Source organism: Mustela nivalis (genome assembly GCF_964662115.1).
Source record: "Mustela nivalis genome assembly, chromosome: 5".
In the NCBI taxonomy this organism is placed as follows: Eukaryota; Metazoa; Chordata; class Mammalia; order Carnivora; family Mustelidae; genus Mustela; species Mustela nivalis.
The window spans coordinates 155,371,328-155,395,678 of record NC_139024.1 but is presented as its reverse complement, the minus strand read 5'-3'; the positions used below and the strand labels follow the sequence as shown (position 1 = coordinate 155,395,678).

Here is a 24,351-nt window from a genome sequence, read left to right as displayed (position 1 = left end):
CTGGGGAGTAAGTCCGGTTGTCTGATTGGATGGTAACAAGACTCAGTCAAGTAGCCAATAGAAAAGCTTTATTTCCATACCTCATTTGCATAGTTCTGCCCATGGATGACAGCCTCGCTGCTTGTCTTCCAATGAACTAAGGCTCTGTCTGCATCCCTCATTAGCATAAAAGCCCTATAAGTAGCACAGATTCGCTTCCTACTTTCACTTCACTTCGGCCTTTCTGAGGTTTCAAAATGCCTGAGCCAGCCAAGTCCGCTCCGGCCCCGAAGAAGGGCTCCAAGAAGGCGGTGACCAAGGCGCAGAAGAAGGACGGCAAGAAGCGCAAGCGCAGCCGCAAGGAGAGCTACTCGGTGTACGTGTACAAGGTGCTGAAGCAGGTGCACCCCGACACCGGCATCTCGTCCAAGGCCATGGGCATCATGAACTCGTTCGTCAACGACATCTTCGAGCGCATCGCGGGCGAGGCGTCCCGCCTGGCGCACTACAACAAGCGCTCGACCATCACGTCCAGGGAGATCCAGACGGCCGTGCGCCTGCTGCTGCCCGGGGAGCTGGCCAAGCACGCCGTGTCCGAGGGCACCAAGGCCGTCACCAAGTACACCAGCTCCAAGTGAGCTTGCCAAGTAAGCGTCCTGTCCTCCAACCCCAAAGGCTCTTTTCAGAGCCACCCACATTTCCACTAAGAGAGCTGTAATCCAACACAGAATTGTGCATGAGGGGCTTGGGACAAAGTATTCTACCTTAACTAGAAAATCATTACCAGAGAAGGAATTACTAGTCTTTCTTAAGGGTGTAAGACAATACGAAGCGAAAGTTAATAGGATTCTTATTCCATGCTCTCGGGGGCCCTCTTCGTGAAAACCCATGCTGTTCTGAGTCTCCCATTCTCAAATTCTGCCATAATTGGTCTAATTCATTTGAGCACGGAGATCTGATCTTAAAAGGTGGCTTATGTTAAACAGTCAGGATGGATCCATGGCTTCATTAGACCTGCTCAAAGTTGCTGGATAACTTGGTTGTTTCCAAGGGCGGCTGAACTAAAGGTAGGTAAGTACTAGTGGCGAAGTTTGGAGGTGAATGGGTAGGAAAGACGCTTTTGAACTTGGCATACTCAAAATCTCCCATTAGAGAACTTTACTTTAGCAAATAGTGCAGCCTAGGAAGTTACAGTTTAATCTCTTTACTCATGAGCTTTGCTCCAGGCAAAGATTTTTAGGTGAAAGAAGCACTCTTCTCCATTTGTCTTCTCCAGGTTCTGGAACACATTTCAGTACTTTGCGGTGAAATTTGCCTTTTTCCATTAAAAAACATGGGAAAACACAGGGAATAGATTCTGTTACAAAAGAACACAGACTTGTACAATTTTAGATGAAACATGATGTAGACTACCAAGTTACTTAACATAAGGGCCTCATGATCTTATACCTGCAGTTTTAATTAATACTTGGGAAGAATATTAAAGGCCTGCCTGGCCTTAGACAGGCTTGCATTGGAGCACAGCTCTGGTTGCCTAACTTGGAAGCGTTTTGACATAGTTAAGGTCGAAGTGCAAAAACGACAGTTCCAGATGTTAGTCATACTAGCTCCTCAGCCAAACTAAGGCTTCCAGAATCCTTCAACAACTGAAATTGGATTTTTTTTTCTATGTGTCTAGTGAATCTGCTCAAGGACTGATGGTCCAATTCAGACTGCCACCTACAGGCTACCCCAAAAATGTGCAGGTTCACTGTTACCCAGGTGATTACAAGGTCTTTGGTTTGTTTTTGTTTTTATTTTTGTTTTCCTTCTTCCCTTTGTCTCTTATATAAATTCTGATTTGCCCGTGTTGGATGGAGTAATCCTGTAGCTTGTTCCCCTTTCTATACAAGTGAAGGGCGGGCTAATCATTAACAACTTGATAATTTATTTCTAAAGTTTTACCAAGACATTGTTTACTTAAGTCCTGCCAAGGAATCAATAGAAATGTGCGACCTGGAGAAGGTTCTTGTCCAACCCTGGGCAGTTTGAGTTTTATGCTTATCTGCCTTCTGCTACTGCGTGCTGAAATGTGTTCCTGCCTAAATTTGTTTCTTATTTTGGCTCTTATTCTGAGTGCACTCTGTCGATCGGTTACACATTAGTGGTTTTATGTCAGATCATGAAGTGATTATTGGTGGCAGAGGACAGGCAGTCTGAACTCTAGGGTACTTGTTAATCTTTTCTGTGTTGTTTGTGTTTGTCTGGGGATTCTGATATTCTCTGACATTTGAGAACATATAAACTGGAAGTTGGTATTTTTCTTTCTGTCCTTTAATGTGATCCATTGGGTTTGGTGTTTTGTGTTTACATGCTGTGGATTCCTGAAATTAAAGATGAGTCCCTTTCCTCCTTTCAAAGTGGTCTTTTCTTTTGTTTACACATTATGTATCCAAATAGTTGTCAGCATCTGCAAAAACAGGATTCCTGCCTCAAAGATAATACAAGTAAAAAAGGGCAAACTGTAATAACTTTGACTTTGAGTGGTTAGGCTTTACAGGAGACTAATGACAAGAAAGAAAACCAGTTAACCAAATTTCCAGCTTGCAGAAGCCTGTCCCTTGCTCTGCAGAAGCCTCTAAAGTGAATGATCCAATAATTCCAAGGAATTGTCCCTTCTGGCTGTGTAAGTAAGAGTAGAAAAAAGAGAGAAGAAACATGGTGTTATAAATCAGATTACTGAGTCAGACAAAAAGAAGGCTTCCAGTACTCTTACAAAACAGACATTAATAGTTACTAAATCTTAATGTGTTTGTTGTAAGAGCTAGGGCTCTGGAAAGTAAGAAGAATTTCCTACAAAACTTAGAAGGGTATCAGAGAATTTACTTATATTCTCAACAATGGTGTTTGCTTAGAGATCTCTGTTCTTAATTACATTTGTTTCTTTTTTTTTTTTTTCCTTTTAAAGATTTTTATTTATTTATTTGAGAGAGAGAGCGTGAAAGAGAGAGCATGAGCAGGAGGGAGGGCAGAGAGAGAAGCAGACGTCCCGCTGAGCAAGAGGCACAAGAAGCACCACGTAGAACTCGATCCCAGGATCCTGGGATTATGACCCAAGCTGAAGGCAGACACTTAACCAACTGAGCTACCTGGGAGCCCAGTTACATTTTTTTTTAATTATTCTCCTCCTCCTCCTCCTCCTCCTCCTTCTTCTTCTTTTTCCCTCTTAACTGATCAACAAATCTGTGGCCCTGGTTTTGTTGTAGGAAAGATGTTATGGTTCGAAGCTGACAGCCAAGAGATAATTCTTAAAACATCTTTGGTGCAAAAAGGGGATTTTATGAAAGCACGGGGACAGGACCCGGGGACAGGACCCGTGGGCAGAAAGAGCAGCAATGGGGTCATGAGGAGTAGCTCATTATATACTTTCAAGTTGGGAGGGGGTTGGGAGTAGCGTAAGTCTCTAAGGAATTTTGGAAGCAAGTTTTCCAGGACCTCAAAGGGTCTCGCTATTGCTAGGAAAAGGTCATTTATTAGGGTCTAATAGGACCTGAGTCAGGAGACCCTTCAGAATTATATCAGTGGGCCATAAGCTTGGGGGATGTTTGCCAACATGTACCTTGGGGGTAGATATAAAGGAGGTTTCCAAAAGAATTTTCACATGTTAACATAAGCTTACAGGGTCCTGGGTGTCCAGCTAGGATAGCCTTTTGCCCTTAGCAAAATGTCAACATTTAGGCAGCTGAGTCCCTAGAGGAATGTCACTGTCTGCTTCAAGGACCTGTCAATGGGCTATAGAAAGTAAAGCAATTTAATAATTTTTCTTCTGCTTTTGTTTCCCACATCAGTTTTACCTCCTTTAGATTTTATTACGGTTTCACAATTAGCTCCTCTAACTTGCACAATGATTGAGAATATTTTGTTTTATGAATACAAACAATTTTGAGCAAGTTGTCCACTCTACCTCATCAGGAAATTAATAACTTATAAGGCAAACTTAAATTTTAAATGGCTTATATAAAGACTAAAAAACACAACTTAAAGCAAAAGAAACTAGGAGCTAGAGAGTATCAAGCTAAGTGATATAGGTCAGTCAGGGAAAGACAGTTATCATAGATTTCACCCATAGGTGGAATTTAAGAAACAAAACAAAGAATCATAGGTGAAAAACAGAGAGGAAAACCTCTTAACTCTAGAGAACAAACAGATGGTTACCAGAGGGGAGGTGGGCAGGGGACTGGGTTAAATAGGTGATGGGGATTAAGAAGGGCATGGGCTGTGATGAGCACTGGGTGATATAGGGAAGTGTTGAGTCTCTATATTACATACCTGAAACTAATATAACACGTATGCTAATTAACCAGAATTTAAATAAAAACTAAAAGAAAAGAAAGAGAACCTCACATCAAAATAAAACTTCACTTGACGTTTTAAATGTATTTCCTCTTTAAATTGTAACTCAGAGAAAACAAGAAAGTTTAACTGTGAATTTAATTAGTGGCTTTAGTTAACAGATTATAGGCTTAGAAACAAAAGAGAACATCTCTATTATTTTTGAACAACTTAAATTTTTTAGTTCATGATATGTAGGGTTTTTTTTTTTTTAAGATTTTATTTATTTATTGGACAGACAAAGACCACAAGTATGCAGAGAGGCAGGCAGAGAAAGAGAGAGGGAAGTAGGCTCCCCGCCGAGCAGAGAGCTCGATGCGGGGCTCGATCCCAGGACACTGAGATCGTGACCTGAGCCAAAGGCAGAGGCTTAACCCACTGGGCCACCCAGGTGCCCCATATGGAGGTTTTTTTTTTTTTTTAAGGTTTTTAAAATTTATTTCAAATAGAGAGCGATCACAAGTAAGCAGAGCAGCAAGCAGAGAGGGGGAAGCAGGGTCCCCACTGAGCAGAGAGCCTGATGCGGAGCTCTATCTCAGGACCCTGAGGTCATGACCTAAGCTGTAGGCAGAGGCTTAACTCACTGAGCCACCCAGGTGCCCCAGATCGTATCATTTTTAAAACAGCTGATGTTTATAACATTGCATCCAATCACAAAAGCTCAGTGCGTCAGCTTAAATGGTGAATTCATAATCTATAGATAAACCTGAGAATTTTGATGACTATTCAATTGAGTACATTAATGCCCAATCTTCAGATACCTAGACAATTTCTAAATCAGAGGGTGCAAAATATGCATCCCTAAAAAAATTTGACCTATGCAAGGCTCATATTTTTACACAGTTTAGAATGATGCTAGATAAACAAGTTAGAGAACATGTAGATGTCTTAGGAGAACGGAATTAGATAGGTTTGGTTTTGCCACTTTAAATCTGTGGAAGCAAATGTAATGAGTGCGCTTGGCCTAGAGGCCCTGGGCAGACTGGTATTGCTCCCAGTTTCCTCAGGCCAATGAGGGAACAAATCTCCTGCTTCTTTTAAGGGCTGTTGTTAACACATACAGTTCTGATCCTGTTAATTATTATAACTTCAGAGAAACACAGATATACATACAAGACAGTGGCTATGTTTAGTCTGTTCATTTATTAGGAAGTTGTTACAGTTTGTTAATGTAGTAAATTCAGTTTAATATGTGTTATCTTCTTGATGCTGATTAAATATTCTTTACAAGTAAAGTCATAGGCTTTGAATATATCGTTCTATGAATTTATCATTTTGTTTATCTGAGGTTGGTTTGTGTATATCTAAACATAAGCTCAGAATGGCTTACTGGGATTGGTTAAAAAACAAAAAACACTCTTAGGAAGAGAAAAATTCAAGATTCACATGGAACTTTTGATATATTTTTGTGCCTTGCCAAGCTTGAAATCATTTCTTCTTCTTCATTTTTTTTTTTAAGATTTTATTTATTTTTTTGACAGAGAAAGAGATCACAAGTAGACAGTGAGGCAGACAGAGAGAGAGGGGGAATCAGGCTCCCTGCTGAGCAGAAAGCCCGATGCGGGACTCGATTCCAGGACCCCAGCACTCTAGTATCCAGGACCCCGGGATCATGACCTGAGCTGAAGGCAGAGGCTTTAACCCACTGAGCCACCCAGGCGCCCCTTGAAATCATTTCTAACAAGTGCTTGACCTCACCTCAAAGAATTTGCTGTGATCTCTTTATGATGTTTTACATTTCACTCTAAAATATGACTGCAACCATTTTCTTGTTTTTATATAGCTATGATTTATGTTTACATATTAATATAATAACCAGCTTTCTCTGACATAGTTTTTTAAATATTTTATTTATTTATTTGAGAGAGGCAGTGAGAGAGAGCATGAGCGAGGAGAAGGTCAGAGAGAGAAGCAGACTCCCCGGGGAGCTGGGAGACCGATGCGGAACTCGATCCCGGGACTCCGGGATCATGACCTGAGCCGAAGGTAGTTGTCCAACCAACTGAGCCACCCAGGTATCCCACTGACATATTTTTTTATCATATCCTAGATTCAGGTCTAAGTACAAAATAATGAAACCGTTAAGATATCTTTTATACCAAAAAATATTCCTGGGCCTTCCTTGATAGCCATGGCGAGCCAACAATTTATTCCCACAATCTAAGGAAAGGAGGAATGATTAAATTTATCAGCTATATTTCATATTTTTCAAATATTGATTGTCAAATCACGGTACAGTCTGCTTTTTATGTAATTCTTAAATTTTCCAATCTAAATCCAGCTTTCCAACTTCCTTCTGATAAGAGTAAATCCTATAACTTAAAAAAAATGAAATTCAATTAATTAACATATAATGTATTATTCGTTTCAGAGGGAGAGGTCAGTGATTCATCAGTCTTATATAACACCTGGTACTCAACCCATCACGTGCCCTCCCTAATGTCCATCACCCAGTCACCCCCACACACAGCCCCTTCCCCTCCAGCAACCCTCAGTTTGTTTCCTGTAATTAAGAGTCTCTTGTGGCTTATCTCCCTCTCTGGTTTCGTCTTGTTTCATTTTTTTCCTCTCTTCCCCTTTGATCCTCTGTTTTGTTTCTTAAATTCCACATATGAGTGAAATCATATGATAATTGTCTTTCTCTGATTGACTTATGTCGCTCAGCATAAAACTCTCTAGTTCCATCCACCATGTTGCAAATTAAATCCCATAACTTTTTAACAACTCTTCTCACACTAAGCTTGTTTTAGCCAGTTTGTCTGACGTTCCTCCCTAATTAAAACCTTGCCATATTATTTGGTAATTAATTGTCCCTGAAGAATAATCCAAGTAGATTTTACCGTTATGTTTTCACTTTATTCTCTGTAACCAATAACTCAGTCTACAGGTCAGATCTGAGAATGGTACTTCGCTCACAGCTCAAGAGTTGACATATTTACTTAAAATAGATATATCTGGCGGTTGTTCATTTGCTTTCACTTGTATGAAAACAAACGGGATTTCTAACTTGTGCAGACGGCTCAGTCAATATTGGGGCGGGAGCTGGGGATGGGTAAGTACTCAGGAAAAGCAACCAAAGTAAAATTGAGTAGTTAAAATTAAACCTAATGCTAAAGAAAATACCAAAATTGCAATGCAAAAAAGAGCCTTTCAAGGATTCCTCACCATTAGCACTATACCAATTGTCTAGTCTGATTTCTAAAAATAAAATCAAGTATAGCCAGCCCTTCGATAAAAATTGACTACCACAAATCTCTCATACCGCTTCTGTGGCTCAGCCATCTCCAGACTTTATAATCATGTAAATAAAAATAACTCCAGTGATTAACACCAACCAGTTCAAATTTTACAAATACATTGATTAGCCCAAAGACTGGACAAGTGATTGACCCTTGTGTTATCTGTAATTAGTGTGAATTTCAAAACTATAAAGCTGAGGCAGGGCTTCAAACCATACCTCAAGAACCACATGAACAAATCAATTTCATGCTATTGTTAAAACAGGGTTTTTTTTTTCCCCACCTGGTAATACCTTTACTACTTGTAAATGATAGAACTGAGATCATAGGTAAAATACTTTCAAAAATCTGTACAAAAGTATTCTTATTGGACAGATCATGTCAGTCTGTATCATCTGCTACCTGTTAAGAGGATAATACAAGACACTCTAAAATTTGCCCAAAATAACTTAAATTTACAGTGCCCGTATTTTACTCCTTATTCTAATAATCATGATAATGTGTCCCTACCTAAAGATTCTCGTAACTTCTCATCATTTGAAATTGTACCAAAAGATCCATGGGACGTGGTTTTTGACACGTTTTGCTTTAGGGCCTTCTGGTATTATCAGATATTATCAATAACTGTTCCCCACACTAGCATAATTGAACAAATGGAAGCTACATTTGTGGGAAGCTGTCACCAGACACACTTCTGTAAATTATATGATTAAAGACTTCAAGAAGTGTCAGCTATAGGATGTGAGGGTGATCGAATTGTGACATCTGTCACTTGCACTGATCCCCAGGGTTGATCTGGCTGATCTGGCTGGTTGGCGGGTGTCCCCTTCCTCCCTCACTGTTCCATGTGCATCCCTCCTGGAAGCTGTGTGCTCCATGAAGGAGAATGATTCGTGGATAGAGGAGGACCATTCTCTGGTCAAGGGTATAGGAGTAGTTGTGCTCCCTCTTGGAACCTCCAAACAAGCTCTCAAGGTCCATTTGTAGGAGAACGTAGGGTAGTCAATCTTCCAAGACTCCAGACGCATCCAAATGAGGCCCTATATGTGGTAGTCTAAAAAAGAAAAGAAAAGTCAACTTCGTAGCAACGATGGAAAGGCCATTTCCAGTCCTTTCAACTAAAAATATTGCTTTTACATTCCAGGACAGATGAATATTTGCTTCTCACTGCAAACACATTTTTAGAATCTCACCACTTTGATACACATTCTCTTTGGAAATACAATCTTGAGACTCATTGAAAGTTCTCCAGAATTCTGGAAGTAGGAATCTTTCTCCTAAGGTTCGACGGATCAAGATGAGAACTAGAGTAGAATATCATTCCTTCTTTTTCCTTCTGTGTTGCTCTTTTGTCTTTTTCTCCATTATCAGTCTTTCCAATGATTAGATTTTGGATTTCGTCTTCTCCAGTATTAAATGAAATGAAATGAAATAAAATGAAGTGAAATGAAATAAAATGAAGTGAAATGAAATAAAATAAATTCTTCAGAGCCTAGACCTCTACACCTTGACTAAAAATTCCTAAACAAGAAGGGTTGCTACATGGTTTATTTCTGACCATAGCTCAAATTACAATTGAAACAATAATTAGGAAAAATGATACTTGTTTAACTAAAATACATCAAAATGATCTTTGAGAACTATTCTTCTACATAAGACATGTCAAATAAGTACTTGGAGACTATATGGACTTCAGATTCTTCTTATTATATTTGTGATTGCCCTCACAAGTTTTTTGACCAATGTGGGGGAGTTGAGAAAGTCTAATGACGGAAGGGGTGAAGATATGGCCAACATAGGACGGACATGCTGACTGAGGGTTGGAAGAATGTATTATGCAGAGACAGCCTGTCACATGCTCCCAGAGTTTAGGAACTGGAGAGTTTCTAAAGAATCACAAATTGTTTTCTTTAAAGGGCTTGTTAGTCTACATTAGAACAGATTGTCTATACTAAAAATAATGCACAAACATGACATCTCGTTCTTATTCTGTGGGCTTTTTCTCCCCTCTGTTAGATAATCACCTTTTTTGGACTTTGTTGGATTAAATTTTCCTATTGCTTGGCACACCTGTACATAAGAAAACAGTGTGCTAATAATTAGCTAAATGTCTTTGAGTTACTGTTTAACAAACCCACCACTCTGAGCCTGTAAAGTGGTCATAATTACTTACCCATGAAAATGGGGTGAGGATTAAATGAAACCATGAATACAAAATACTTGTCCCAGGAACAGTATCATGCCAGTGAGATGACTCCCTGAGGAAAAAATTGTGGTCTCTAGAGATGGAACCTCCAAGTTTGACCCACATTTCCTCTCTGTGTGATTCAGTGTTCTCATTTGTGTCTTGAGGATGATGGTAATAACACGTACCTTCTAGATGTTGGTCAAGATCGGAGATCTTTGATGCATAGAAAGCACTTTGTAGAGTGACATGTACGTGGTACGTTCTCAGGGTCTGCTGATATTTGCCAAATTTTATTTATAACCTTCCTTCGACCCTTAGCCCCTAGAGCAGCTGATGATTGAAGATCTTGGTTAAGAACCAGTTTTCCTTAAGTCATGGAAATTTCACAAGTGATTTGATATAAAAAGAATGCTGACTGGGGCGCCTGGGTGGCTCAGTTGGTTAAGCAACGGATGCTTGGTTTTGGCTCAGGCTGTGATCTCATGAGTCATGGGATCCAGCCCCGCTCTAAAGTTCAGAGACAGAGTTTGGCCCAGTCAGTTCTAGACATAAATATGCCTGAGTGAATTGGGCATTTTTCCCCCTACAGTCTAAAATATACATGGTGTACAACAAAATTGAGAAGGAGGTAAAGACTTCCCATGTACCATCATCCCCACACATGCAGAGCCTCCCACATTAGCAACACCACTCACTAGAATGGTACTTCTGTTTCCCCAAGGATGAACCTACAATGACCCATCCCATCGCAATCATGCGAAGACCATAGTTTGCCATTTGCCATTTCACTCTTGGTGTCGTACATTCTCTGGGTTTGGACACATGTATAATGACAGCTACCCATCGTTGTAATAGCACACTGTTTTTTTCATGTCCTAAAATGATCAGAAATTTTAATCAACTGGAAATGAGGGGAGGGGGTGATGGGACCTCTGTCTTGCTAGCGTGTGAACTAGGATGTCATGGCTGGTCTGGAATGGGGTTGAAGGAGCTACTTATCTTGCCTTCAGGATTCTCCAAATCCATGAAACACACTTTGGCAGGTGCTGTCCTTACCCAGTGTCTGGAACATCCTTCTCCCCCCGTTTTTTTATGATCTGGATCACAGCAGATTTGCACACATCCTGCCTTCTGGTTCCCCGCCCCACGCATATGCTGGACCTCCATCTTTTGATTCTTTCCCTCTCCTTCCTGCCTTGAAAATTTCTCCTCATCATCCTATAGACACCCTCCTGCCCCTCGCCTCCCCTCGGACCAGCCCTCCCAATCGTTCAGTGTACGTCTTGCTCTGTTTGCAATTAATTCTTACTACTTGCCTAGCTGTCATGTCCAATAGGCTCTGGGCTCTGGGTTGATCCCCAGGGGCTGCGACTGGGCCTGGCACATAGGTGAGGACGACGAGGAAGGACCGCGATGATGAGCCCGGGAATGAAATTCTGAGCAGGCGGCCCCAGTGTGAGCGGAGCCGGCGTGTGGGGCGGGAGCTCTGACAGTTGCTAATCATTGTCTAGGAGACCGGATCTAGGGTCAAGGCGCTACTGTGAAGGGCAGTGTTGAGTCTGTTTCACTAGACAAGCCTCAAGTCAAAGCAAGGTCTGTGATACTTTCTCTTTTATGGAGCAGAGCCCCAAAACTTAATGGTGAGCCAAGACAGAAGGTCCTCAATCTGTTACAAAATGTCATATGATGCGCCGCCGCAAGGGGATGGGGCGTGGCTCCATGTCTTTCAGGGACGACTCCTTCCAGCTTGTGCCTCGCAGACTCTCGGGTCTTAGAGATACTCTGCTGGAGCCTCCACATCCGGCCAGCGGACAGAGGAGCTGATGGAGGCAGAGCAAGGAAGCTCTCATGAGCCTCTAGATCCGCTTCCCTTTCCCTGCCCTCTCCTCCACCCCCGACCCACTTCCTCTGTCCCTTCTGTCCCTTCAAGCCCCACAGTGGCTTTTCACCAGCCAATGACAATGTCCGGCACAGAAAGGATGAGGACAGAGTCTTGGGGTGGCATATGGAGGGGAAGTCTTCCTTTTCTGCCCCAGCTCTGAAGGACTATTCCCTGGCTCCGTTGCTCCAGCTTCAGCAACTGTCCCCTTGAAAAGGGACAACTCACTGCCATCTTGGACCTTTCATCTCGGCTGGAGAAGACAGATCACAAATGGTAGTTATCATATATAATTATATAGGATGCAAGAAAGGAAGAAACACTCTGGGGAGTCACCTAGTACAGCAGTGAAAGGCAGGTCAGGGGTGGCAGTAAATGTAATATTTATATTTTCATGAATTAAAACACTATCACAATAGTTGCTAACCCTGGGGTGGCAGGAACTGTGTGCCAGGAACATTCTAAATGTGTACTCTATTAACTCAGTGAATTCCCCAACGATAATGTGTTAGCGGGAGGAAAGTGGAGAGGGCCTAAGCCCTTGAAGATGAGCCTGGAATGAAGGAACGAGGGGAAACCAACAGCTTCTGCAAATGCGGAATATCTGTCCCAGTATCTGTCGTTCGTTCTCTGCTACCCTCATCAGTGTCTTCATTCGAGCGTGAGCTTGTGAGGTCATGTGTGAGCGTGAGCCCCCAAAGGGAGAGCCGTGGTTTCCTCTAGCATAGGTTTTAAATTGGGGGCCTTTTCCACGGGGACTAAGACAACCCGTGGCATGCGTCGTTGTTAAGAGCACTACATTTGAAGCGACAGTAAGTCTGCTAAACTCCCTATGCGAACATCAGGGGTCACATCTTGAGTCGTCATTTGTGGGGGAGACTGCCCCTCGCCAGCTAAAGGGAGAGGACTGTTTCCTCCAGCCCGCACCCCCACAACCAGCAGGCTCTGCTTTGAACCTACCTGAATATGATGGCAATTGCACTTCTAGAAGTACAAACAAAGCAGGATGCACAAATCTTTGTCTTTGGGAAGCCAAATGATCACTGGGGTGTTAGCTGTTTCACGCATGGGTTATAATCATAGGTCCTGAGATTAGCCAGGCATGCAAACACTTGCCACAGGAACCCGTATCTCCCTGCCCAAGGAACACTTCAGTCCAGACATATAAAAGAGAATTCCCTAATAAGCAAACTCTGTACCTTTTCCTGCATGGGATGTGGACACCTGCAGGGGATAAAATCAGGTTTGCCTTTGCTTGCTTGACAAGAGGAGGAGGAAAAGTGCATTTCAGAACACCCCAGAAGTAGACTAAGCCTTTATTTGTGTACATTTCCATCAGATATGTTTCATCTGACTTATTTAAAAGCTCATGGGGGATGACCTCATCTGTTAGCTGCCCAAAGGGATGAACAGCTGGGAGAAGGGTGGCTTCTGGGCACAGTTTCAGCTGTTCCATGTGGGAATAACAGGCTTGAACTCTAACTGTGGTTATATAAGGAACTTCCTCGCCCCTCACAGGCAGTTCGAGCTGTGGCCCACCCCAAGCACCTCACCTTAGACAGTGTCCATGACCTGGCCTTTGTCACTGCGTCTCCTTTGTGAAAAGCTCTAACCTGACGTCCTACTTGCCCTTCAAGACTTAGCTCAGGGGCGTCTGGATTGCTCAGTCGATTAAGTGTCTGCCTTCAACTCATGTCATGATCCCAGGGTCTTGGATTTGAGTTCCTGAGTGGGGCTTCCTGCCCAATGGGGACTCTGTTTGTCCTTCTCTCTCCCTCTCTCCCTGCTCTGTGCACACACACACTCTCTCTATCTCTGTCTCTCAAGTAAATAAATAAAATCTTAAAAAAAAAAAAAAAAAACTTAACTCAAATGTAAAGGACACTGGCTGGACCATATTCATCCTTTGTTTAAGAGTTTACATAGACTCCAGTGCTAGAGGGTGTGAACTTCCTACAGAGATTCACCATCTCACTGTGTCACTGGAGAAACTCAACCTTCATTTTCTCATCTACACAGCAGAGAGAAGGACCAGAGGTATCTCATAAGGTTGCCGCAAGATCAAGTGTGTTGGTATCTATAAAGTGCTTAGAACACCGCCGGGAGCAGAACAAGCTCCCAGTGAAATTAACCATCCTCATTATTGCTGTTGTTCTCAGAGTTCAAGTACAATATCAGGGATCTGATGAATTATAGAAATGAATTGATCAATCTCTCTCTTTTCACAGGAGGAGCAGATGGGTTTTAGACATCTTTACCACCACCAGCCACTGCTAGACACCGTTCCATCTCATACGTAAAACAACAAGTGATGCTATAAGAATATTAATGCAAAGATTTTTAACAATCACAGAAGGATCTGTAAGAACCTGGCTAAAATATTATTTTCTGAGTATAAAAATATTAAATGCTTATTGTAGAATTTTGTAAAAAGAAAAATATATAAAGAATTAAAATAACTCTTAGTATCTCCTTTTAATATGTATATGACAGATACGTATAGATGAATGTAGATACATAGGATACACATATAATGCATATATGAAGCATGTTTAGGTATCATGCCATAGATCTACATATACAGTTTTCTAGGTGATATGCATAGAAACAGTATTTAGTGGCTGTATCATTACTTAGATAAACAGTCCTCTGCTATTAGCTATTTAGATTGAGGTCCATTTAAGAAAATTTTTTTTCCCGGTTATTAAAATAATCTCTATATCCAGCGTGGGGGCTTGAACTCATGACCCTGAGATCAAGAGTCACATGTCCCTGCAACGCCTGTTTCATTTTTATGCATTCGAGATTTAACAGATCACACATCTTTGTTTAAATATGTAATTATCTCTCTTTTTTAAAAAAAGATTTTTATTTATTTATTTGACAGAGATAGATCATAAGTAGGCAGAGAGGCAGGCAGAAAGAGAGAGAGGGAAGCAGGCTCCCCACTGAGCAGAGAGCCCGAGGCAGGACACGATCCCAGCACCCTGAGATCATGACCTGAGCCGAAGTCAGAGGCTTAATCCACTGAGCCACCCAGGCGCCCCTGTGATTATCTCTTTAAGATAGACTTCTAGAAGTAGAAATACTAAATCACTAGGTCACCACCTCTTGCAAGGCTCCTGATACAGACATTGCCAAACCGCCATCCAGAAGGAACATGCCCATTTATATCCCAACATTTTATGAAAATCCCTGTTTTACTGCATGCATATTTACAATGCCTTAAAGCATTGTTAACCTGACAGGCCCCCGTCAAATTTTTTTGAAATGTCATTTCCCTCTTGGGACCTCTCCCCCATGGTTTCATTAGCCATGATCCCATAAGAAATGAACCGTGGCCCATGGTCACAATCAATCTGCAGAAGGCACCATATGCAGAATAAGTAGGCTCTTAGGTTAAGACTGAAAACTAGTATTTAGCAGGGATTCCTCTGCCTGGGACAGTGCTGGAATAATAAACTGCATTTGACTGTGTGTGGAACCAAACCTACTTTTATACCAACACTGCTCCTTACCAGCCTCCCAACGACTCCATGAGAGAGGTGTCTAATGAGAATTGCATTCTCTCCCTCCAGAATTCATACATTGAAGCCCTAACTCCCAGTGTGACTCTATCTGGAGATGGGCTTTAGGAGGTATTTGAGGCTTAAGGAGTTATAAAAGTGAGGTCCTCCTCGAATTAGATCGGTGGGCTTGTAAGAAGAGCGAGAGGGAAAGACAGTTCCGGTACCCACGCAGCACAGAAAGAGCATTCAAGGTCAGAGCCAGAAGACAGCCATATAGAGCTCTCACCAGAATTTGACCATGCTGGCCCTCTGATCTCAGATTTCAAGTCTCCAGAGCTACGAGGAGATAAATTTCTATTGTTTAGGCCACCCCATCGATAGTACTTTTTTCCGCTAGCTTGAGCAGACTAAGACTGTCTTCGCTGTGACTTACAGACAAGGAACATGAATAGCAATGAATCGTGGAACACTGAAAAATAAACAAAACAAAACAAAACAAAACAAACAAACAAAAAACAAAAACAGGAAAGTGAATAAGACTGGGAGAAATAAAGTGCTATGTGGCCCCAATCACAAGAGTCAGAAACAGGCAAGGTTTGGAAGCTCACCCAGGTGTCCTTATTCTAAGGCCAGAGCTCCTCCATTGCACACAGGGACAATAGCCTTGGAGGGCTGAGGGCCACATGTTCCCACAACCAGTATTAGACTGAGACTTGTCACCAGAAGGTGAATGTTTAATCTTAAATAAATAGGCTTTGACTGCTCCCTCATGAAAAATGTTGAAATTCTTACAAAACTAAAATGCATATCATGGGCAAAACCATTTTTGCCCACCCAGTGGGAAGTGACATAAAGCCTAATGATATCCTTACAGCATTGATTGAGGGTGATACGTTACTTGAAGTGGGATCTCAGAGTGGTCCTAGTCAGACAGGTAAATTAAGTGGAAAGATATATAACGGAAAATGTTTCTTTATTTTTAAAAAATATTTTTTAAAGATTTATTTATTTATTTGGGGGGGTGGGTAGGGGGCAGAAGGAGATGGAGGGAAAGTCTCAAGCAGACTCCGCACTGAGTTTGGAGCCCCATTGGGGGCTTGACCTCATGACCCTGAGATCATCATCAGAGCCAAAATCAAAGTCGGGTGCTTAAATGACTGAGCCACCCAGGATCCCCTAATATGTTTATTAAAAAATAAAAACAAGCGGCTCCTGGGTGGCTCAGTGAGGTAAATCTCTGCCTCCGGCTCAGGTCATGATCTCAGGGTCCTGGGATCGAGCCCCGCGTCGGGCTCTCTGCTCAGTGGGGCCTCTGCTTCCCCCTCTCTCTCTGCCTGCCTCTCTGCCTACTTGTGATCTCTGTAGGCCAAATAAATAAATGAAATCTTAAAAAGAAAACAAAGGAAACATTGGAGTTACAGTTGGAAATTAGATGGACTATGTGTCCATCCTCCCATTCAGCTCAACTGCACAGATAAGCTCTGCCCACACACCAGGCACTCCTGTGGAAGGATTCAGTAGCATGCCTGGTAGACCAATATCCCAGGTCTATGAACTTGGCATGTTCATGGGAGGGTATTATCCACTGACTCAGGAATGCACTGAGCTGCATTTCACAGAAATCTGTATGTAGTTAGTTAGCTAGAAAGAGATTTGCTCTTCCCAGTTAGCAGGAGAGCTTGGCTGCTTTGTCACGGGTGGTGGGGAGCAGCCAAGGCTGCCCAAGTGTACAGGTTTCTTCTAGCATCCTGTGCTCTTAATCGTGCAATTTTCATCCTCCATGTCATTTTCCACCTCATGTTCCTCTTTATCTCCTCGGGAGGGCGAATCTCTTCTCCAGACTGGAAGAAGGGATAAGATCAAGGGGAAATAGACATATAGACATGTGCCATCTAAGTCTACTTAGTTAAAAAAAAAAAAAATAGACTTCTTGCTTTTTTTCTAGTGACTCCATATTCTGTATTAAAGTGCAACAGAAAATTCACACCAAGTCTTAATGCTTGTGTCTCCTTACTTTGGAAAACTGGCTCATTTACATCCATGGAAAGGTTTTGCATAGAAGTCTATGTTGTTAGCATTATTCGTGGCAGTCACAAATTAAGAAACAGCATAATACCAGTAGTATCTTAGTTTCCATATAAATAGCTAATAAGCCAGGTGGGAATGTCAGGGAAAACAGAAATAAGTTACCTGAATGGCTCCTCCAGTGGGTTTCTAATTATGCAAATCATTTCTCTTAGAGGGCAAATGCTTCCAGTGCTTTCTACTTAGCCTTTGGTGATTTTGGTCCTCTTTCCTCTGAGATGCTTTTAGAACTCCTTCGGAAGGTGTGCTGTTTCATAAGGAGGGGCAGAAACAAGCTGAACAAGTCATTCAGGTCCATCTCACTCAACTGAGGACTTCTTTCCTGCCACCCTCTCTCTGAGAGATCTCTCCATCTTGAAACCCTGGGAAGATTATTGTTTTGGGCATTGATTTCAGCACCAAATTATTGTTGTTATTGCATATATTTAAATGTTACCTCCGAATAAGGAAAGTGGTGATTTCTTTAGTTTGGAGACCAAGTAAGACTTATTTCTTAATTTAAAAACTGTCATTTTAATGTCCCTCAGCCCTAGAACAACATCAGACCTGCACTTGATCTTTAATACTTGATGATTTTAGAGACAACTTTTACAAACCATGGAACTGTTCACAAGCAAACAAAATAATTCCTCAATAGAAGAACAAGCAAATAGAATGATTCAAACATGAAGAGATCAGTTGAAAAAGAGGTGGAGTCAAATGTGAACTAATGTTTGTTAAAGATAGATGAAACTATCTTTGAAACAAAGTTCAAATATACCTATTGAAAAAAGAAGAAACATGAAAAAGGCTAACAGTTTTGAAAGGTAGGTCTAAATCCTAGATACTAGGAAAATCTAAGAAGCATGTTGGGTAGACATTTTGGTAAGTGAAATTCTGCTGATCTCACTGAGCATACTGAAAATCAGTAGATGCTTTTATTTTATTCACACACACATACATGGAGAAATATAAACACCTTTTTTTAAACAACAGACTACAGGGCAACCCCTTCAGGCCCCCTCCCTCCTTGGGAGCTTTGTACTATCACTTTGCTCTCACTCAATAAACCTTCTTTGCTGCCCAGCACTCTGTCTGTCTGGTCTACCTCTTCATTCTTCAAAGTGGTGTGACCAAGAACTGTGGGCACTGATGGGGAAAAATCCTGCAACACCTGGACCAAAGAGATTACAGTTGTCCAGAAAAAAAAAGGTGTCCTCAGGTCACATAGCCAGACTAAGTACCTCCAAGTGTTTGCTCAGAGAAAACAAGAAAGGCGAATAAGAGGCTCTGGAGGTCAGCGTAACACCCACCTCAAATCTCAGCTCTGAGCATGTGACTCTTGATCTCAGGGTCATGAGTTTGAGCCCAATGTTGGGTGTAAGATTACTAAAAAAAAAAAAAAAAAAAAAAAAAAAATGAATAAATAAACAAAAAAAATCCCAACAGACTAGAATGTTAAATTAATATTAAAAATGGGCTGTACACTTTCCCTATCATGACAGAATAAATTTATTATATTTTTTTAAAGAAAGCATTTAGTTTCCTTGCTACTGCCTCCCTTGTTTTACTATGTAGAAGTTAAAGAGGCCAGTAAAAGTTGATCTTAAGGAAGTGTTTATGGCAGTATTATTTCCCTCATGAAATTTCAGAAGGTTGACTTTCTCACGACAGAAAATTTGCCAAAATAAAATTACAGTATGGCCTCACAAAAAAATGCTATAAAAATGTAATTACATGGACAGTAGTTGTAACATATAAAGAGGAAGAAAAAAAATGATCCATCATCAGTGATGTCCGTAACTAGCTAGAACCTTTTGAAGCCAGCCTCCTGTTTCCTAGCTCTTAGACCCTGGGTGAGCTTTATGACTTTTCTGTCACTCAGTTCCTTAACAACCAAATTAGTTTCTATACGTTTTCATTTTTTGAAGGGGAAAAACTTGGGATGATGACTAACACAGTAGTAAGCACTGTGTGTGTGTGTTTGTGTGTGTGGTAGCTTTTTGATTTCCAATACAAAGAATGAATCATGGTTCTTTCTCTGGATCTTATATTATGGAACGTAAGAATTTTTTAAATTCTCCAATTCTTTATTACTTTTAAAGCAATAGAATGATATGTTCTGTCAACCTAGAATTATAAGGTTCAAGCCACTTCACAACCTGACGCCTAAGCACAAGTACTCAAGGGTCACACAGGGTCAGAAAAACCAAACACATGTTAAAATCTAGGGTCCTCAGTGAGATGCACCCGTAATCGCCCTTAGAAGAAAGATTTTTCAAATCGAGGGTCACATTAGTGCCTTAGTGTGTTGTGAAATCAATCCCGTAGTTTGCAACAAGCATTAAAAGAATGAAATAGATTGGAATGCATCAGAAAGCAAGCACTTAAGTTGGTATTGTTTTCTGAATGTGTGTGTGTATTTTCAGGTGAGTGTGTAAGCATGTGCCCCTGACACAGAGAGAGGCAGAGAATTTGCTACTCCACTTTGCAACCAGAAGTTGGAAAGTCTCCTCATTTGATTTCTGCTTCAGAAATATATCAAACGTAGACTCTCCATTCCCATACTATCTCCTTAGGTGAAGCCCTTGTCTTTTCTAAGACTATTGCAACAGACTACCAACCTCTGAGCCCTTTCTAATAATTGTTTTTTATGGGAAAATTCTAAAACCAAGACAGCTACAAGAACAATACACAAATCCTGTCCTTAAAAACTTCAGGTCGTTCCCCAGCCTGCAGAATAACAAACTTCTCATGCAGGCATGGGGGATTGGTTATGGGGGATCTCCACAAGATGGTCTTTTTGGGGTTTTTCTCTGCTGAAGCCTGTGCTTCAGCCATACTGCCCTCCTCTCTCAACATCCTTCTGAAAGGTCTGGCCTTGATAAACAAATTCCCATCTGGACCTCTTGGGAAGGCAAGTCCGAGGAAAAGCCTAAAAAAGCATCCCAGACCCTATCCCGGTAACTCCTCTCCCACAGCTTTGCAGGCACACAGGCCAGCCCAGTCCTGCTCGAGATCTGGGGTTATGCTCCCCACTTTCTGACTCCCATTTTCAAGTTAATTGGGAGTAGGGACTCTATCTTTTTCTCTTTGTGTGTACCTGGCATTTCGGAGGTAGACCGGGGTTTGGGTGGGGGTATGGTTTGGCCTAATGAAACGAGAAGCAAAATTCAGTTGAGGACACGGCTCACGGAGGTGACCTGATTGGGGGACACAGATATCACATGTTAGGTGACTTTACTCACTCCATCAAGCCACAGGGACCTAAGACTGGTTTAAGTCACAAACAACCCACATGCCTTGGAGATTATGGTTCATTAGATTGTGTTTACCCAAATAAAGTCGTACTCTAAGATTTTTTAGACAATTCTATAAGCATCTCCTAAGCACGCCGTGAGACATTCAAGAGATGTGTTACTTCCTTCGCATACATAAATAATTTCCAATAAAAATCAATGTGTGAATAATTTATTTTTTCCATCGATTGGAAGCCAACCGTTTAGAAAACCATTCAGAAGAGCTGAAGTAAACCTCTTGTTCAAAATGCCTTTTAAATTTACAAGGAAAGAGGAAGTTATTCCCTTCTCCTTGAATTTTCCCGAAAATCGAGGGCTTTATCTAACAGTTTTGGCATTCAGGGTCGTTTTTCATGAAAAACTTAAAAGGCACGTGAAATCTGGGTCTCCGCAGATGACCCAGCAGTGAAAGATGGACGATTCTGCTAGGAGGATTTGTGCGTGATCCAACTTTTTGGGGGTAAAACAAACACAAAAGCTCCTCCCTCGAGGGGCGGGGCGATGCCCGGGTGACGCACCAATCACAGCACGCCCTGCCCTATATAAGGCCTGGAGGCCGCGCGGCATTTTGTGCTCATCGGTGGTCGCCCTCAGCTTGTCTTCGTGCCATGTCTGAGACGGCTCCCGCAGCCACAGCTGACACTGCCTTGGTTTCAATGGAGAATCCTCCAGTTAAGAAGAGGGGGAAGAAGCCGGGGGGCCAACCAGGCGCTAGTCGCAAGGCCCCGAGCCTCTCCGTGTCCAAGCTGATCACGGAGGCGCTGTCGGTGTCCCAGGAGCGAGCTGGCATGTCCCTGGCGGCGCTCAAGAAGGCGCTGGCGGCCGCCGGCTACGACGTGGAGAAGAACAACAGCCGCATCAAGCTGGGCCTCAAGAGCCTGGTGAGCAAGGGCACCCTGGTGCAGACCAAGGGCACCGGCGCCTCGGGCTCCTTCAAGCTCAGCAAGAAGGCACTTCCTGAGCCCACCAAGAGCAAAGTCAAAAGGCCATCCTCCGCCAAGGCGAAGAAGCTGGTTTTATCCAAGGATTCGAAGTCCCCGAAAGGTGCCAAGACCAACAAGAAGTCCAAGAAGCCCCGGGCAACGGCAGCGCAGAAAGCGGCCAGAAGCGGCAGGAAAGCCTTGGGGGCCAAGGGCAAGCAAGCACGAAAGAGCCCGGGGAAGGCCAGAGCAGAGAAGCCGAAGGCCGGGAAGCCCAAGCTGAGCCAGCAGAAAACTAACGCGAGGAAAGTGGCGTCCAAGAAATAAGCCAAAAGAAGCTCTGTTGTGAACCCAAAGGCTCTTTTAAGAGCCACCCCAAGTACTTACAAAACGGCGTGACACTGAAAACTTCTAGTAGCTTTTAATTGTGTAACTGTGTATTGGTTTGTTAAGTGAGTTCTATTGTAGGAAGTGGGGTCCGGTCAGAGAAAGTACCGATCTAGAAAGAAAGGTTTATCCGTATTTGGAAATCCTGTAGCCTCGTCCAAAAGTAGGTTGCACAGCAGAGTTAAATAGGGCACATGGCCTTGTGTAGCCGCCATGTTTCTCTGGAAAGGCATAGGTTGAGGTTGGATCAGAGATCAGCTCTGCTCTGCAGGAATGTAGCTGACTTTCCAAGGGCTTGCATTCCAGTTGACCTTGTTAGATGGTACTGTTGTAAAGAGGTTTACAGAACTCATGATCCACAGCTTTCTGTGGGCCAATATATTGGAATTGTAACAAGATTTGGATTGGAGTTTTGAATCTTTGTGGAGCTTTTCCATTTACTTTTTGAAGACTGTGGAGAGGGAGAAACAGGCTCCTTGCTGAGCAGGAAGCTGACCTGGGGGCTCCATCCCAAGACCCTGAGGTCATGACCTGAGCCAAAATCAAGAGTCAGATACTTAACCAACTCGGCCAGTCAGGTGCCTTGGGTTTAACATTTAAAAATAGAAATATCAAGTACCTTCAATTTACAGTTGAAAGAATATTGAGGGGCACCTGGGTGGCTCTGGGTTAAGCCTCTGCCTTAGGCCCAGGTCATGATCTCAGGGTCCTAGCCCCATTGGGCTTTCTGCTCAGCAGGGAGCCTGCTTTCCCCTCTCTGCCTGCCTCTCTGCCTACTTGTGATCTCTGTCAAATAATATCTTTTTTAAAAAAATACTGAAATACCATATATCATTTCCAAAGTACTGTATTGTCACATTAAAGAAATTGGTTTGTTAATACAATTAGTCCAACATAATTGTAATTCTGTTTTATGACTAGTGGATAGGCTTGTCCAGATTGTGTTCCACAGGCTGAAAAATACTAAACCTTTACGTAAATACTGGGGCTACAGTTTTTAGGGTCCAAACTGAACTACATCTCAGAAACTTGGAAATTGTCAGGGTCTGAGTGAAGACCTCTCTCACTTTAAGCAAAATTAGTTTTTCAGCTTTCGCTTAATTTGGGATTTGGCATTCTTAAAGGTTACTATATATGTTAAATTCATACTGTTAATCTTATTTTGGGCCTTGGTATTTGGAGCAACCTTGAACAAAGACCCATGCAAAAACTACGTAACGCATTCTTTCATGTGCAAGCTTGAATTACAACTCTTTAGGGCCTTGCCTTTCTAAACTAGTCCATGCAATTAGGCCTCTGACAATCTTCTATATAAGGGAAAACGAATACACATAATGGTTTAAAGTTGTATAGAATCAGCCACAGCCTGTGTCTTGCTTGGACCTGGCGGTCAGTTTCAGGTTGGAAAAGCGGCACAGGAATATGCTTCACGTACCGGGGAAGGCCGTGAGTCCCCCGTCCGACTGCCGCGCCCAGCAGCGGACGGACCCCAGACCTCCGCCTGGTAGCCGGCAGGTGCGGGGCACTGCTCGAATCCGTCTAGAGCTGACCCCGCCATCCTGCGCGCCTTTGTTCCTCGCACCTTTTTTAGCTCCTGGCATACATCGGGTTAAAAACAAAGTTAACCAACCAGGGTTCTTCCTCCACTTCCGGGTCCAGCATTAAACCTTTTCCAGCAAACAGGAAAATGGTGCTGAAATCCCACCCTCTGCAACTGTGCCGCACCACAGCGAGTATCATCCAATCAGAACTTGTCCCCAGAGGACCTTCATTTACAAAGACGCGGCTGGTGTGACCGGAGAGCTTTGTGCGTTGGGGTCTTCCGCCTCTGCACTTACATGAAGGGCCTTCGTCGGGGCGCTCACGATTGTGTAAAATACACGTATTTCTGTCCTGAAAACACTTAATTGCCAGCACTTCATCATTTAAGTCATGCGACCCCGTTACTATGGTATAAGCGCCCCATAACCTTAGACAACAGCACTCCGCAAACGACTACCAACTAAGCCTTCCGGAGTTTTATGCTTAGCAACCGTCACTGGACTTTACCCCAAATTAGACCTACTTAGCATTAACAGCCCTTTAAAGGATTTTGTGGGCGGCCCTGAAAAGGGCCTTTGTGTTTGAAGTATGGTGGGAGGGTTTGCGTGCGCTCAGCCCCCGAAGCCGTAGAGGGTGCGGCCCTGGCGCTTGAGCGCGTAGACCACGTCCATGGCCGTGACCGTCTTGCGCTTGGCGTGCTCCGTGTAGGTGACGGCGTCGCGGATCACGTTCTCCAGGAACACCTTGAGCACCCCGCGGGTCTCCTCGTAGATGAGGCCGGAGATGCGCTTGACGCCGCCGCGCCGGGCCAGCCGCCGGATGGCGGGCTTGGTGATGCCCTGGATGTTGTCGCGCAGCACCTTGCGGTGGCGCTTGGCGCCCCCTTTGCCTAGGCCTTTCCCACCCTTGCCGCGACCAGACATGATTGTCGCTGAACTGACAACGCCGTCTTCACGCAGCCCTTTAAATAGCAT

General features: G+C 42.9%; 3 protein-coding genes across 3 annotated transcripts; 2 read left to right on the top strand and 1 right to left on the bottom strand.

Annotated features, from left to right (window-relative positions):
• Positions 1-188: 188 nt before the first annotated feature.
• On the top strand, positions 189-14,115 carry LOC309865285 (histone H2B type 1-C/E/F/G/I). Its single transcript, XM_082731545.1, has 2 exons — positions 189-626; positions 13,885-14,115. The coding sequence occupies exon 1, from the start codon at positions 237-239 to the stop codon at positions 615-617; it is 381 nt and encodes a 126-aa protein (XP_082587671.1). The 5' UTR covers positions 189-236; the 3' UTR covers positions 618-626; positions 13,885-14,115.
• Positions 14,116-20,653: 6,538 nt separating this feature from the next.
• Positions 20,654-24,307, top strand: H1-6 (H1.6 linker histone, cluster member). The gene has a single exon (XM_082731529.1). It carries the CDS (start codon positions 21,137-21,139, stop codon positions 21,773-21,775), a length of 639 nt encoding a protein of 212 aa, XP_082587655.1. The 5' UTR covers positions 20,654-21,136; the 3' UTR covers positions 21,776-24,307.
• Positions 23,926-24,312, bottom strand: LOC309865296 (histone H4). The gene has a single exon (XM_082731563.1). It carries the CDS (start codon positions 24,298-24,300, stop codon positions 23,989-23,991), a length of 312 nt encoding a protein of 103 aa, XP_082587689.1. The 5' UTR covers positions 24,301-24,312; the 3' UTR covers positions 23,926-23,988.
• Positions 24,313-24,351: the final 39 nt, after the last annotated feature.